We start from the raw sequence: 16,509 nt of genomic DNA, 5'->3' as shown, positions 1-16,509 counted from the left end.
CAATCAACAACAATCAATCAGGCGAAAAGGCCACAGTGACGGGTGACAGCTTGTAAAAAGTGAGAAAATTGTAGCCTAAGTGCACTTGACAAAACATGCTACTGGACTAACCTGCACAAAATTGTAAATACACATAAAGAACATGCACACAAAATACAGTATGTGCCTCAGAAACAAAAACACACATAAACCTGAGAAAAAGGCACTGAGTAATAAATGTCACATCTCATATACTGGCTGGCTTGTTTAGATTGCCAACTTACTTACAAGTTACTATTAAGGGCCCTGCACAGTGAAACATGACATGTCTTGGTACACACACACACACACACACACACACACACACACACACACACACACACACACACACACACACACACACACACACACACACACACACACACACACACACACACACACACACACACACACACACACACACACACACACACACACACACACACACACACACACACACACACACACACACACACACACACACACACACACACACACACACACACACGGTTTTCCTGCTTGTAAGGAGAATGTGTAAGATCAGAGGAATGCAGACTCTCCCTGGGCTCTTACCTAAGGCAACTGGAACCCTGTAAAAGCACAACAAAAACAACCCAACAGTTTCCACTCACACATAAACTTTAATGCCCCATCTAATGTTCCTCTGCCCTGCACCTTCCTTCCATCCACACACACGCGTGTGTGCATCTAATTTTGTTAAACTGTGAGTTTTCATTCACAGAAGCCTTAATTAAAGATCTTACAGCTGCGTCATGACACCACTACCACCACCCAGCACGTGTTTTACTGTTTGTGGCTGCACAGACAAGCAATCGAGAAAAAAAAACACTTTTCTCGAACCAGAGTTTCACATTTCACGACCTTTGATCCTCTCTGTGCTGACCTGTGGGCTAAAACATGCATAATTAAGAGCTGCATGATATAGAACCATTGCAACACTAACTGGTTAGGTTATTCTTGCATTCCTTAAATATACAATTTCTGGTAGAATCATTTTCATGTTTGAATAATGTTTGGACATTATTCTGTAGTGATTAGTCGTCAGCTTCAAACTGAGTGTTCGGTTACTTTAGCATAAAAACATGTCTTTTACCTCCACTGAGGACAGACACTTGCGTACATAATCATCAAACACACTAACATTTGCCAACTTTGACACTAAGTGTGCACCTATCATCCCTATGTGTAGCCAACACACAGTCTCACATTCCCTCGCCTCTCCCTCCCTGCTAAAGGGGAAGACACGGATTGCATCAGTTTCTAGAAACAGCTCCCATTTTGACACACAGATCTTGACTAAACTGGAGCTGGTCACATGATGCAGCATCATACCTGCTCCCCTGGCCTATAGGCAGCAGAGGAGACATGAAGGCACACGTACACACACAGGTTGCTTGTCGTACAGAGGAACAAACACTTCTGTTCAACAGTTGGCTTGTTCTTTCTTTTGAATGCTCTTTGCAACTGCCTCTGAAATAAGGCCAAGAACTGGATTCAATACACTTCTCGAAAAGACTTTAAACATGGCTCAATGTAGGAGCAAATACTTTTTTTTATATAAAAACTGGCACCAACTTGACGAGTACATACTGCTCCATGCATAGATAGAGGGACAAGTCTTTTCCTATCAAATATGCTAATAAAAAAAAAACAACTATAGGCTCAAATAACCGCCACATATTCTTGTTGCTGCAGTTAAAGTATAAAGCATTCTCTGTTCATCATGTAGAGTTTCTAAAGTGACTCTGTCCTGCATTTTAAGAGACTGTTGGAGCTCTCCACAATTTATTTTATCATTTCAAAAGTATACAAACTTTGGTATAGAGCATATACTTAAGTTTTTTTTTAAGGAACTCATTGTGTGTTTGTGTGCATCTTTGCAGAGATGGAGACACAAAGAGTGCTATTTCCTGTATAAATGTCCTGACAGTGACTGAGACCTGGCAGAGAATGGAGGAGCCAACATTATATGCAGGCTGCAACAGTGAACGTTAAAGTATAAACAAGGCTGAGGTCGTTCTGCTCTGAACACTGGCCTTTATGTCGGACACAGGGACAGAAGGGGGAAAAAAAACAACAGAAGCAATGATTGCCTTGAAAAAAATAATAAGCATTCTCTCAGTGTGTCTTACAATAGAAACTATTATGTGTGTTTATGGTAAGAGAGGAAAGACTGACGGACCGACAGGCCAACACTCTGGCAGCTGACTGCAGCAACAAGTACAACCCACTGAACTTTCTGACTTAAAGGGCAAAAGAAAATGTAGAATTTCTCACAAGTAAATTCACAAACTGTTTTTTTCCAATCATGCCTACCTTTTAATTTGCAGTTCCCAGTCTTAACAAAGCTGATAGGTCATTTCACACATCAAGCAGATCGTGAACCCATAATAACAGATCATTTGAGCACAATGCCCCAGTCAATGAATGCTAATCAGTCCACGGCCCCTAGCAGCTGATATCAGGAGAAGCCCTCAGCATCACAGAAATCATTACATAAACCATTTGGAATGAAAACAATGGTCGTCTCAATAGACTTTTGGGATGGGAAAAATCTGGTACATATTCTCATTATGTGTCTCAAAGGAGCACTTTGGAGTCAGGGAAGGTCCTACTAAGCATGTTTGCAACAGCCAGTCAACATGGAGATGTTTCCACTGCTCTATTCATAGATATTTTGAAGAATATAAGGTTAGTATAAAGACCTGAGGGCCATCAGCTCTCTTTTTGGAATCTAGCACTGTGGGCTCAGATATATTTCAGTCAGCTGTTGGTTTTGTTGTGATGACATGGATTTAGTTAGTAAGCAGTGGGAACTACATGATTTCAAGACAAAATGACGATGGATGGAAAATGGACTTAAACTTGTATGGTGCTTTTTAGTCCTTTGACTACTCAAAGTTGTTTTTTGTTTTTTTTTACACTACATGTCACATTCATCCATCCTCACCACATTTACACAGTGATGGCAGAGAGGCTGCTACATAAAATGCCCAACAGTACTACTCTATTCACACACAGTCTCACTCCAAAAGCATAGCAGCAGGAGCAACTCAGGGTTCAGAGTCTTGCCCAAGAACACTTCAACAAGTGACTGCCAGAGCTGGGGATTGAATCCCGAACTCCTGGCTGTGAGACAACAGACTCCACACTTAGGCACAGCCGCCCCCCAAACTGGCACTTTACGAGTGTGCAGAATTTGCTGTTAGACATAAAAGGAACAGACTCTTATTAATGGAATTTTAAAACATAAGCAATTTCTATGATTTTTAAGCACATTCACATGTTTTAGGTGTGGATTCATGTGTTTAAGTCACATGAATATAAAATGTTTAAAAAGTCTGTGTTCAGATTTTTTGACATCATCTGCCTCAAGACCCTGCTTCAAGAAAAGCAGCAGAATATGTAACCACTTTAAAATACTCACTAACACTGATAAAGCCACACTTACTTCTCTGGCAGTGGTTCTGTGACCAGCAGCGCCCCCTGAAGTGTCCATTGATGGTGTTCTGCGGGCAGGTGGTCTGACCTTGGGCCGTACCGGGACACACATCTCCACACTCTCGCTCATTCTTATTGGCCACGATATAGTTGTCTCCTACTGAATCCAGGACTTTGGACCAGTCCAGAGTGGCAAGGTAGCAAAGGTCTGGGTTTTTCTCGATCCTAACAGCACCCCGGGTGATATTCACGAGACTGTGTAGGCCCAGCTCCTTAAGCTGCAGCATCTCGTAAATCACCAGAGCATAGTTAAAGAAGAGGTTGTTTCCCCGGATTACTGACAGGTTGGGGAAGAGATCACTGAGGTTATCTAGGCCGTAGACCCTGAACAGCAGCACGTAGTCCGTCACCATTCGGAGTTTCGGGTAACTGAGACCACGGAAGTCATCGGTCTTGGTCTTAAACATGAGCAGGATCTTGAGGTGTCCCTCGATAATGGTGCAGTTCTCCAGCGACTGGAGGTTGGTCACATTGTTTCGTATGTCTTTGCTCTGGCAGACTGAAAGGAAAGAAAAGGACAGAAGTGTTAGAAATTCAGTGAGAGTTTATTCCATTATTTCATAATAGTTCATTAAATCAATCCACACCTGGGAGCTGACCAGTAAAACACCTGATTGGTTTGGACATTCTGGTTTAGAGTAAATGAAGGAAAGTGACCATTAGTTTAGTTTAGATAATGGGATACGCTTGAATTGTACTAATTGTGCCTTATGAAGGCAATAAGGTTGAGATTCTTTCCCTTAATATTAGACACTTTAATTCAACTGTTTGCTCATTGTAAGGTAGTCATTTTTTTTTGCTCATAACTAATTGTTTGAATTATTATTTGATCCATTAATCAATCAGTTGTTTAGTGAGGATTCTGTCAGGGTTTAGTGAAAATCTTCATTGTAGTTTCCTCAAGGCCACGAATATATTATATTTTATTGTTATTTATTTGGGTATGTTTGGTGCTTTTACGTAAGAAAATGAGAACCCTGTCTTTTTTAGCAATTAGCTTGACTTTAGCTTTAGTCAACAGGCAAAATAGTTGTCCTCTATTTGCAAGGATACTTAAAAAAGGATATGAACTTCGACAGATCTTTTTTCCCCCCATTCAAGCCATGATACTACCAGAAAGCACTAAGTAGAGCAGAGCCATTTAAGAAACAGCCTCAATAAAGAACCTGCTGCAAACTGACTGGCTGCTAGCTTTCTCTCCATCCAACTCCCTGTAACAAGCACACGCACACGCACACGCACACGCAGTCTCTCTCTTGTCACCCACTCAAACAGTGTCTCTCCAGAGGAAACTATTGTAAGGCACCGTCTGTTCTGACTGAAGCATAATGTACATGAAAGGGTTAAAAGAAATGAAGCCTGGAAGGTAATGCTTATCCATGCTCATTCATACTCTTTAGCTGCTGCTTCACACAGGCAAACACACACACACACACACACACACACTGGTAAATGCATACACACACTTGTTTACACACACAATAGAGGAGTGGAGAATTCATTAGGAGACAGCTACTAAGAGAGCCGTGTAGAGAGAAGGTTTGCTGCTGGTGCTTGATGAATATTTCTGATGTCATCTCCCTATTCTAAATTAGTATCAGAGGAAGAGGATACCTTACACTGGGGGGTGGGGGGTGGGGGGGGTGCAATGAAAACAACTGCATCCTCTATATCAGAGGCAAAACTAATTGGATAAAAAAGGCTAGTTTACAGAGTTACTAAGAGGACTCAGAAAGAGAATACTGCCCAAGAATGATCTGTTGTCAAACTGTTGCATACCATTTCTTTAAAGTCGGCTCCAAACAAACATGTTGTAGACGGTCTGGAAAACAAGATTTGTAGGTTGGGGCACCTCTGCAGAAATACAGCTCTTTTCTCAGATTTAGGTATTGCACTTTAATGCAAAAGAAGTATAATATAAAATCTATGAGTATAATGAATATTGCAGCCCTGGTACAAAGTATCACCAATAAGAAGTAAACTATATACTCACTATCACTACCGTATATTCATCACATTTTAGAATCAACAACAGTTTAAGTTTTGTTTGTTTTTTAAGTGAATGGTCCACTATAACATGTTAAATTAAATAGTAAATAAATAAAAAATCCAAAACCTTACTGGGGCTTACTTAGTTCCATTAAGTTGTTTTTGGCCCACTTCATTTCCAAGGTGTAAGCTATCTATTAACCTCCCATTCTGTTAATGGTTAGTGAGACAAACATGTCAACAATCCAGGGACAAACTCCGACCAGCAGCTCGTCAATAGAGCCATTTAAGAGACTTCTGTAAACGGACGGGAGCCAATAAAGCCTTTGATCACTAGACTGACAAATAATACTGAGTCCTTTACTACGACAGCAATTTGGAAAAACATGCATGTCAAGTTTTAGAGCAAAGGTCAAAAGAATATTTCAAATGATCAGGAGTTATAATGCAAAGTAACAACTAGTGGTCTATTTTTCTCTACATCAGAGAGACTTCCATTGAATTTACAATGTCTTCATTGTAAGCATGTCAATTTGTAAGTTAGCATTCATCTTTTCAGAGAAAGTGAATGATAAGGTCAGAAGGGTGAGAGAATCAAATAGGACATTTAACATTCCATTTAAAGAGGTCATATTATGCCCTTTTTGGGGTTCATATATTTAATCTATGTACCTACTAAAGTATGTTCACAATAGCTAAAGTTCAAAAAAAGTGTCTGTTTTCATGTACTCCCGCTCCATGCACTGGCTCGCTTCTGACTCTCTCTCTAAGGCTCTTAAGTGCCCACGTTCACAGTCCCCAAGTCTGATCTGATTGGTCGGCCTGTCGGCTCTGCCGTAATTGGTCAGTCGCGCAGCACGGTTCTCGGAAATGTCACGCCCCTTTTACCATATTGGGAATGCAGCCACTTTGGCTCTGAAGGGAGCAAAAACATTAGCACCTTAGCACTGTGCTACCTCAGGCTACGGCATATCGTGGACGTGCTACAGAAGTTAATGGGCGTGCAACATGAGCTGCTGGGCTTACCACAACGAGGCTTAGATCAGTGATCTCACACTGACAAGACGTCACACTGGCAAATTTTATTCGAGGGGGGCTAGAACCGAGCGCTACGTGCAGCTAATGCTACAGCTAACAGGAGGACGTAGGAGAAGCCGCATTTACGCAGACTTTGAATTTTTGCACATAGATGTGCCTAAACATACACAGGACACTTGAAAAACACACTAAAGAGCATATAAAACCAGAAAAAGCATAATATGACCCCTTTAACTAAAAACATTTAAACTATGTAATATTCTAAATATTTAAAATAACTCTCAATATCATGTTATCTGCCTCTGTAGGTCTCCTAACAAAAACAGTGATGAAACTAGGGATGTGAACGTTAAGTCGACTAAAGAGTCACCCTCACAAGTCAGCACCGGGATTACTAGTCAGTTAAATTAATTATTATTCTTTCAGCCCACAATTTCTGTCAAATGTTGTGCTCAAACTGCAAAGCAGCCACTAGCTGGGGATGTAGCCATAGACTGGCTTTAGCTTGGGTTAATTGCCCTGCTCTTCACAACCGGAAGTAAACAAGCATAGTGAATGCGTAGCAGCATCTCGTAGGAGCATTGCATTCAGGCAGCATTTTGATATCGAAAATCGAGATAAAGTTGTAAGTAGTCTCTCAGGTCAAACTGGCATATCGACCTGAGCAATAGGTTGTCACATTTAGCACAGACGTGTGGATGTTAAGCTGCAAGGAGGACCGGAGGCAGAGTGTGGTTAACGCTGTTTGCGTTAGCCACATCCAGCAAATCATATTACATTGTTTACCTGCTGACAATTTTAAATCAATTTTGCTCAATTTAGCCTTTTTTGACAGAGTGTCAGTTAAACAAAAACTAAATTTCAATTTAACTGACGAGGAAATTACTCGGTAAGGAACATAAAACACAACAAAATATTTTAATAGCAGAAAGCAAACTTTAAAAATGGAACTGTCCAGAGGAGATATCAAACAGTAGAAATTGATTATATTAAAGCAGACAAGTGCAGCCATCCCAGAACCTCGAGTCAGTGCCACTAGACTGAGTGAAAACATGTTTGTCCCCACTGCTGTTTAACGGTTCTTTTCTCTGTACATGTAAAATTGCAGTTTAAAAATGAAATAAAGTTATAAAATCAATATGTTAATTACAAATAACTAAATAAAAAAAGGACCTTGTTTTTGTTGCTGTGACACATAATTGTTATTTTGTCAATTAGGTCAGACAGCAACAAGTGGGTATTGGGTTAGTTCTCGTTTATCGTTTGTTCCATGTTTGGAAATTACTTCCACTGATCCAAAATCAAGAAAAGATATGCAGCAGAGTTACAACAAACGTTCTTCCTGCATGGCCATGTCTATCAAAACCTTTTATAAAACGATTAATTATCTCTGTTTTGATCAGAAAACAATTCCAATGAGTTGTACTCTTTCTTGTGGACGTGGCCAAAGCCGACTTAACTTTGCACACTTCCGCCTTCTGCCACCTTCGCCAGCAGCCAAAACAACTCATAAATTCAGACAATAAATCCATTTGAGCTGTTAAGCTCATCTGATAAATCTGAGTTTGGAACAACAGCTACTCATTCACACAGGTCAGGTCATTTGGCCACACCTTCTTTTTTTTTTTTTTTAGACACATATGGTGTCGGGAACCAAAACACAAAAACCTGCACTGAGTAGCAGTTGGTGTTATTCCCAGTGATAACAGCAACCTTACACCTATCTGTCCCTCCTGCCTTATCTCCTGGTTACATCAAACAAGCCTACAGGCCACCCACTCGCTGACAGCCAGCAGCACTAACCGGATACCTATTGTGCAGCACTACAACATAACAAACTGTGTTACAAAACAGCATCAGGGCCAGGGTGCAGCTCACCTCTGCCCACAGTGATCCTAAAGACATACCGAGAGGACACAACATGACCTTTTCAAATTAAAGTGTATTCTTCACTACACAAAATAAAGAGGAGGTCTTTCTCCTCACACAGCATGCTTAGAGGCTAGCACATATGTCATGTCTCCTGACAGAGGAGCTCTATTGACACAAAGAAATGTTAGTGGGCCATGAGGGGGAAGCAGCAGACGGTGCTGCTGGGAGCTAACTCTGCAAAATGGAGTCTTGTTTTCGACTGACAGGGCTAAGCGAGAGAGAGAGAGAGAGAGAGAGAGAGAGAGAGAGAAGGAGGGGGTCATCAAGGGGCAGACGTGAGTAGAGAAGGGAGGAGGAGGAGGAGGAAGGAGAGTGTAGGACCGAAAGCCACTGTATCTTTAAAATAATGAGCCATCTCCTCCCTCTCTCTACATAGGTTTAGGAGAGGAGTATAGGGGACATAGAAGAGGAAAAGGGCGCAAATAGGGAGGCAGAGCAGAAATTAAGTCATATGGGAAAAAGGTCTGGCGAAAAAAAAAAATAAGGAGGAAAGAAAAGGGGAGGTAAAAAATGATGGGAGGGGAGTAAGGGGAGTTAGTTAGCAGGGGTGAAAGTGTAACCTGAGCCCAGGCAGCAACACAGAGTGACGTAAGGGACGTAACAGGACGGTTGGAGATCACATGCTTGAATGGAGAGTCACTATTGACCACTGTTACATGACAAGTAAAAGGCGCGCACACACACACACACGCATATATATAAACACACTGAGAGGCTCTCAGGGGGGATAGAAGGGTTGGGTGGCTACCTACAGGCCTCACTCAACAATAAGCCATGTTTAACTACAAAACAAACAAATTAAGCTTCTGACTGAATATATGAGGGAAGAACAGGGACACAAAGACAGACAGAAAAACAGCATGGTAGACAAAAACACACCTGCTGCACAATTTTCCATTTTGTGCTTTAAAAGAAAGCAAATTGTCTGGCAGAGATGACTTACATAAACAGACCCCACATTTAGAAAAAAAAAAACTGGTAGACAGTGTGTGAGGGGTGGGGGGTTTCATTGGACAATGACCGTGACCCCTCTCTAGCCCACCCTCCCATCAAGGACCACCCATTAGCAGACAGCTTGATGCTCTCCCTGGCTGTACAGGAGCTCTTAATTACAGTAACAACCCAATCAGCCACTAATGAGCCCGAGGGGTGGAGGGGTGGAGGGGTGGATGGGTGGATGGGTGGGGTGGGGTTGGGTGGGGGGTAAGGGTTGCATCGGAGCAGACCAGAGAGAAAGGAATAACAGAGCGCAGACTGTCTGGAACGTACTGTACCATACTCTGTGGACCTCTATAGGAGAAATGTGGGCCATCCAAGCCGCCTCCCCTGTCTGTTTGACACTTAATTTGGCAGCAGGAATGAGAAAAGGAGTAGGAGGGATGCATAGAGGAGTGTCAGACAAACAGAAAAAACATAAAGCTTGGAAAAGGAGCGAGGTGAATGGGTTTAAGTTTTTAGAAGAAGACAAACAAACCGACTGTTTAGTTAATAAAAAAAGTTCATAGAAATTTGGAAGAACCATCAGTTCTCTTGATGAACTCGATATTTGTCACCATGTGTTCAACTAGAGTTAGCTTAAAGCTCATTTTCATCTGCAGCCCTTTTGGGGGTCAATGGAAAAAGTGTTAACAAATGTCACATTATCTCCCTGTCAGCAAAGGATACCATCAGATCATAACGTCCTCTCTTTGTCAAATTTGAAGTAGAATATCGCCCATAATAACCCGCTATTTCCACATAGTCCGTGCTCGCCGCGTTCCATAAACCGCTCCTAATCTAGTCAATGCTCCTGTTTCCTCATCACACACCGCAGTCCATGTCCAGAGGCTGGCTGCGCTCTGCTGTTCAGAGCAAAACAGTGGCGCTGACGGAACGCAGCCCGCACAAACTATGCTAGCACCCCATATTTGCACTTCACATATGACTTCATTTGGCCAGTGCAACTGAGGTCATCGCAATGTAACAGCTATCTGTGACAGAAAGTGTCTTCTCCACTATTCAGTAAGCGCTCATAGCCGCAGCATCCGTTATAGTGTAGCTACAATTTCAGACAGATTCTTCTCTTATTTTTAGAGTTGTGCTCCCTGCAGAGAATTTAATATGCATCAACTAACTGTAGCTGGCTGGCAGTGAGAAAGTGGATCACGGTGGCAGCTTTAGAAGGTGAGAGTGGAGCCCTCTGTGGCCTGGGGAAAAGCCTGCCTCTGCCTTTCAGTGCAGGAGAGGGCAGCCGCACGTTAGCTTTGTGTGAAACCAGACCTGTCCAGCATTAAACCAAGTGACGGCTAACTCTGGACTGTGAGAAGTTTCCTCTCTCTGTCAGCTTAGGCGCACGTTGCTGCTGACGAGGTGATCTGCTGATTATAGATTTGTCAACAGCTTGGTTGCTGAACAAACCCCTGGAGAGAGAATATGCCAGTGCATTGCCAAGTGGACTGCCAGTGGAAAAATGAATTTGTTTGTTAATATAGCTGTGGAAAGTCCTGAGAAGTAGAGCCAGCTCCCTGAGCGCCCACTGCCAAGCTGTGGCTTCTACTGTGAAAAATGATGCTGAGAAATTGCATGAGAGGCATTCTGATTAACATGTACAAACTTGTACCTCCAAAACAAAGAGAGCTGAGGACCGAAATAACAGTATGTGAGCAAGGGAGAGGCAGAGTGGGGGGAGGGCGGTTCGAAGAGTGGAAATAAGCTAGGGGTGCCATTTAATGAAGAAATAAAGGGAAAACATTTTTTTTTTTACATATCCTGTTAAGTGACAGAATGTAATGATGAGGGAGCAGGCAGCTAACATGTGCACCGTAACCTATCGCCCACATTTGAGGACATCAGATAAAGGTTTTGGCGGGTGCGGCTCCGGAAAGGCATATAGGGCAGAGTAAAGGAGTGTGTTGGTTTGGAACACCTGTTCCTCCATTGCCTCAGCCTCCCATTGAGGAGCATGGCAAAGGGAGCCAGCCTAGTCCTATTTATACATAACACTGGGTCCAGTTACAGCTGTGGCACCGGGCCAGGCTGTGGCAGATTGAAGCGGGTAAAAAAGAGCAACATGCAGGCGCTGAGCTGTCAGATGGATGGTAAAGAGAGGAGAGAGAGGGCCCAAATCAGATCACACTGGTGACTTTGGCTTGCCTCCTTCCCTCGCTCTTCTGGAAATGGGAAAGGAAAGACAAAGAAATAGGTACATACAGGAGAAGACAAAGAAATAGAACATAAACAGAGAGAAAGAATGGGGAAGGAAAAAAGAAGCATGGTGGGGGCAGACAAGGTGCCGGGTGACTGTCAATTGTTTTTAAAAACAATGACTCACTATTTTCTACTCCCACAGAGCTTTGTTCGACCTTGGACTCAAGGCTGCAGGAAGAGAGGAGAGGCAAATGGAGAGACCACAGCAGAATGAGAATTGAGCACTGTTGGACATCTTAAGAGTGGCAGGGTACCTGATAGCCGATTTCCACCATCAAAAGTTGGAAATGGTAGCAAAATAAGGGATCCGTACTGCACTACTTTTTTGGTACCCTTCTGTTGGGGTGCCAAGGGTACGAATCTGACCCTAAAGGGTCCCTTGTTTACCGTGTCCCTGTTCTTCTTGAACGTTTAACTTAATCAATAGCGAGTTACACTGTGTTGGGCTGCTTTGATGTCACACTATCACATAGCTGACGGGGCTATCTCCATCTGGCTTACCAAATAAGGGTACGGTTGGCTGTGGAAATGCAAGCAAGTTCAGGGTTTACCACACCAAACTGTACCAAACTGTTGAACCAAACCGGATTGCTTGGTGGAAACAGGGCTTTAGATCCCACAAGTCAATGTCCACCAACACCAACACCAAATATCCATTGTGTGGACATGTGTGGTCTGAGATGGAAACATGAATTAGGTCCATCTTTAATGTAGATTTATATGAGATACAATTGATGGGAATCTAGAGGTCCTTTCAGCTGCCCCTTTACCTTGAAACAAAAGTGTTATCTTTTCAATCATTTCCCACGTAATATTTATGCATTTTATCTTGTAACTTTGCCTACCGGTTTAATATCTCCCCTGTAGCCATGCATACTCGGCCACAAGAAACAAAACCCAAAAAGTGAATAACTTCAGTCCATATTTCAAGCAGATTATATTGTTTTGCCTTTCTTAGCTCTGTAACGTTTTTAACATTGAAAATTATAGAATTAAAGAGCGTTTTTACACCTAACCTGTTTGCTTCAGTTAAAATGAACTTGAGTCCATTTGCAAAGTTACTGCAGTTCATTTGCGCAAACCCAGGTACGAACCAAACAACTGTACTGAGTCCGCTTGAAAAGGTTGGTCCCGGTCCGCTTTTACAGACCCTGGGGCAGTTCATTTGGAGTAAGAACATGAAACGACCTAAATCTGACCAAACTAAGCCCTCTCTATTCATTTCACCTGAACATGTGTTACAGACCACAGGCATACCTGACGGATCTTTGTAAAAAGATTTGCTAGATGAACAGGATTGCCTTGAGAAGCGCCTTCAGTGACTCCAGTACATCAACATATTATTTTTGAGACATTTTGCCTGTATCCTTTGCCTATATTGATGCCAAACTGAATTTTCCCTACAAGAATTTCCAACCAATTAGAGAGCCTTTTGCTCACGCAGCACACATATTGGTCCACTTGACCTATTGAGGTCATTATACAACAATATAATGAGTCCTGATTCGGACCATAGCAAACAAACTACAGGTGTAAAAACTACCCAAAATGAAAACTGCACCTGCACGTCTAAGAACCTGACATGTTTGCTTTGAATGACCTGCACTTTATATTCTTTTGCTGTAGTAGAAAAACAAAGTTTGAAAAAAATATAATTATTTAGATCTATTTAGTTTTTTTCCTCTTAATTCTATGACAATTTGCAACCAACATGTTCCTTGACAACAAAAATAATTTGACAGCTGGTAATACACAAGCCAAAAAAAATAAAAAATCTGAAAAATTTAGACCCCGCCTTACAAACAGCCAAACCAGGTGGTGTGCTCCAAACAAATAAAAAAGCATGCTGGGGGGAGCAGCATTCCTGACATAGTCCAAGCATTTGGGAACAGACAGAGGACTATGAAACAGGAGCAGGTAATCAACTGAAGGCTGGTCTGTGCAAAAGATATAGTGCAAGACAGACTGACAGACAACACACACACACACAGAGAGAGAATGCCACACTCACACAGAATGACTAATGCAAAAAACATCTGATGTTCCTTTTCATCTTCCCACGTTAGCGGGCAGAGCGTGCAGCGTCTTGGTGTGGTGAGCCTTGGCCTGAGAGGGAGGCAGTCGGGGCTCGGTTCCCCTGCTTGAACTGTAGCCACACGGCAGCAGCTGCAGGGCCCGGCCCCACCAACGCACCGACCCACAAACCAGAGATCTACACATGAGGCTGGACCGGCTATGCCTGCCTGATGGCTCTGGCTTTTTTGATTCTGTATGACTTTCAGAAGTGACTGTGAGGCTTCTTTTCCTATTCAAACCCGCTTCTTGCATTACCAAGGCTTGTATTGTAGTCAATCAGCATTGAGACTTAAGCAAAAGAAAAAATGCCATGTATTCAAATAACAGAGATTTCTAGTTACAACAGCACAGCTTCCCAGGCTGTAGTTCATTGCTGCCAACACTTTCTTTTAGCACTCAGTGACCTGCAGCTACTGTAAAACAGTGTAGGGGGTTACTGGAGGTATTCCTGTAGGGTGAATTGACAAGTGATCTCTAACCAAGCATAGACAATCCTTTTTTTTTTTTTTTTTAGTTTATTGCAGAAAGACTGCCAACTCAAAGATACATAATATTTTCAAATTGAATGCACACTAAGAAGAACACAGTCCTCTGACAGACAGGTCCCTGGAGTGGAGGGTCTGTGGCCATGGCAGTATTGTAAAATTACTTCAATTCATTATGCTGTCATTTAACTGCAAGAAATGATTGAATATGGGCTCCCTCTAACTGTAAGTGTATTAGGAATACTTGAAGCTGGTTCATAAACTACAAGTACTATGGCTTTAAGCTCTTGCTCTCTGTGTCCCTTCTTTCTCTGTTTTGGCATGTCCCTCCAATGTTTTCTCCCTCTACACTCCATACTGTCCTTAAGTGTCTGTTTTTCCCTTCTCAACTACACAACGCTTAATGACTAGTTAGGGCCCGAGCACCGACCTCGGAGCGAGGACCCTATTGAAACTAAAGGAATTATTATTATTTTTCTCCCTCGCCACAATGAATCGCTTATTTGGGGGTCTTAACGTGCACAAAAACTCACCAAACTTCACCCAAAATTCAGTCTCGCGTGAAATTTACGTATTTAAGCGGTTCGCTGAATGGGCGTCGCCGGATGGCTCCTCTGCGCCCCCAAATGTCAGCCAGGGTACTGCGGTTAACCTACATTCACGAAAATTGGTGAGTCATATGTAACTCCATGAGACGATAAAAAAGTACATTATGGCAATACTCTAAAATATACAGTAAGGGGCGCTGGTGGCGCAGTGGTTAGTGCGCGCGTCCCATGTATGGAGGCTGTAGTCCTCAACGCGGACGGCCCGGGTTCAAATCCAACCTGTGCCTCCTTTCCCGCCTGTCAATCCCCACTCTCTATCCCTGATTTCCGTCTCTGTCCACTGTCCTATCTCTCCATTAAAGGCACAAAAGCCCAAAAACAAATCTTTAAAAAAAAAAGTACAGTAAGTGCGCTACGTTCGGTCAAAGTCCAGATTTTGTGATTTTTGAGATTTCACACGCTCTTATATGAATGCACTTGTTCGAGAGCTTTCATCTGATCAATTCAAGTTTGGTGTAAAATGAAAGTAGACAAGTTGAAGATTCACATTTGTGCGAACCACGAGGTTTCACCATAGGGCGTGGCTGGGGCGGGTTCTCAAAAATCTAAAAAATTAAATCATGAATGTGTTCAGGCTTGGCCTGGTATCTTGCGTGACAAATGTGGTGATGATAGAACACTGCATGGGCCTTTGAGCTTGGAAACATAGTATGTCCAAGGTCTTAGGCTGGTCCACACCAATTTTGGGGGAGATATGACAAACCCTGTATGAATAGATAGTTGTAATTCAGAAGTGGTGACTTTCTGTTGTCAACAGGTGGCGCTGTAACTAAAAAAAAAAGTTTAATTATGGATGTGTTCAGGGCAGTTCCCGCGTCATGCATGACAAATTTAGTGATGATTGAACACTGCATGTCAGAGATATGTGACATGTTATGTGATGAGCCACTTCATCAGTTAGTACAGGCTGTTCGGTACCAAGTTGTCCATGCTCAGTCAACATATACGTTTTTTATTGTGTTCAATCCTGTTCAGACATGCAACTCAATTCATGAGCTTTCATCTGTTAGTGTAAGGTTTGGGTTAAAACAGTAGGATTAGGTACAATTTAATTTTCTTGTCTGAGAATAATTCTTTCAAACCTGCCGTAGTGCTTTACTCTATGCCAGTGATTTAAAACGTTGGATATTTATTTTCATTGCAGCCCCTGTAAAAACACTGTCAATGAACCTATCGATAAAAATGAGATTCTGGATATATTCAAAGAAAAACAAAATAGGCTCTAGAGCAGTGTTTCTCAAATGGGGGTACGCGTACCCCTAGGGGTACTTGGGAGTACTGCAGAGGGAACGTGACAAATGTCGTTAAAAAAAAGTTGCATCACAGCAAACTAGTGGTGTGCGAAATAACGATCTTAGATTGTGAAAGAATTTAAACGTGCTGAAAATCTGCCAAAACAGGGAGATCGTAGAACAGAGCTAATGTGTTCATTTTATCATGCTGCAGTTCATGCTCCTACACAGACGCGTCTCCCCCTCCCCTTCTGCAGAGCAGGATGCATCGCCCAAAAACGAAACTTAAGAGTTAGACCGTAAAAAGAAATCCATCCCGGTTCTATGCAACTGTTTGAGATATTTCCAAACCGACAGGATGCAATAAACAGTTATCTGAAGAGTTTGCCATGTTAAGGTTGTTCTTCGGGCAGTGACATAACA

The 16,509-nt window shown here is 42.4% G+C and overlaps 1 protein-coding gene across 1 annotated transcript in view; it reads right to left on the bottom strand.

Moving 5' to 3' along the window:
- The window catches only part of insrb (insulin receptor b), a 75,138-nt gene that overhangs the window by 45,373 nt on the left and 13,256 nt on the right, over positions 1-16,509 (bottom strand). Inside the window, exon 2 of the mRNA XM_061033544.1 lies at positions 3,491-4,039. Within this exon, the coding sequence (XP_060889527.1) occupies positions 3,491-4,039 (549 nt within the window). The remainder of the gene's footprint in view (positions 1-3,490; positions 4,040-16,509) is intronic.

Source organism: Labrus mixtus, chromosome 3, assembly GCF_963584025.1.
Source record: "Labrus mixtus chromosome 3, fLabMix1.1, whole genome shotgun sequence".
In the NCBI taxonomy this organism is placed as follows: domain Eukaryota; kingdom Metazoa; phylum Chordata; class Actinopteri; order Labriformes; family Labridae; genus Labrus; species Labrus mixtus.
This window is presented reverse-complemented; position numbering and strand designations above follow the sequence as displayed.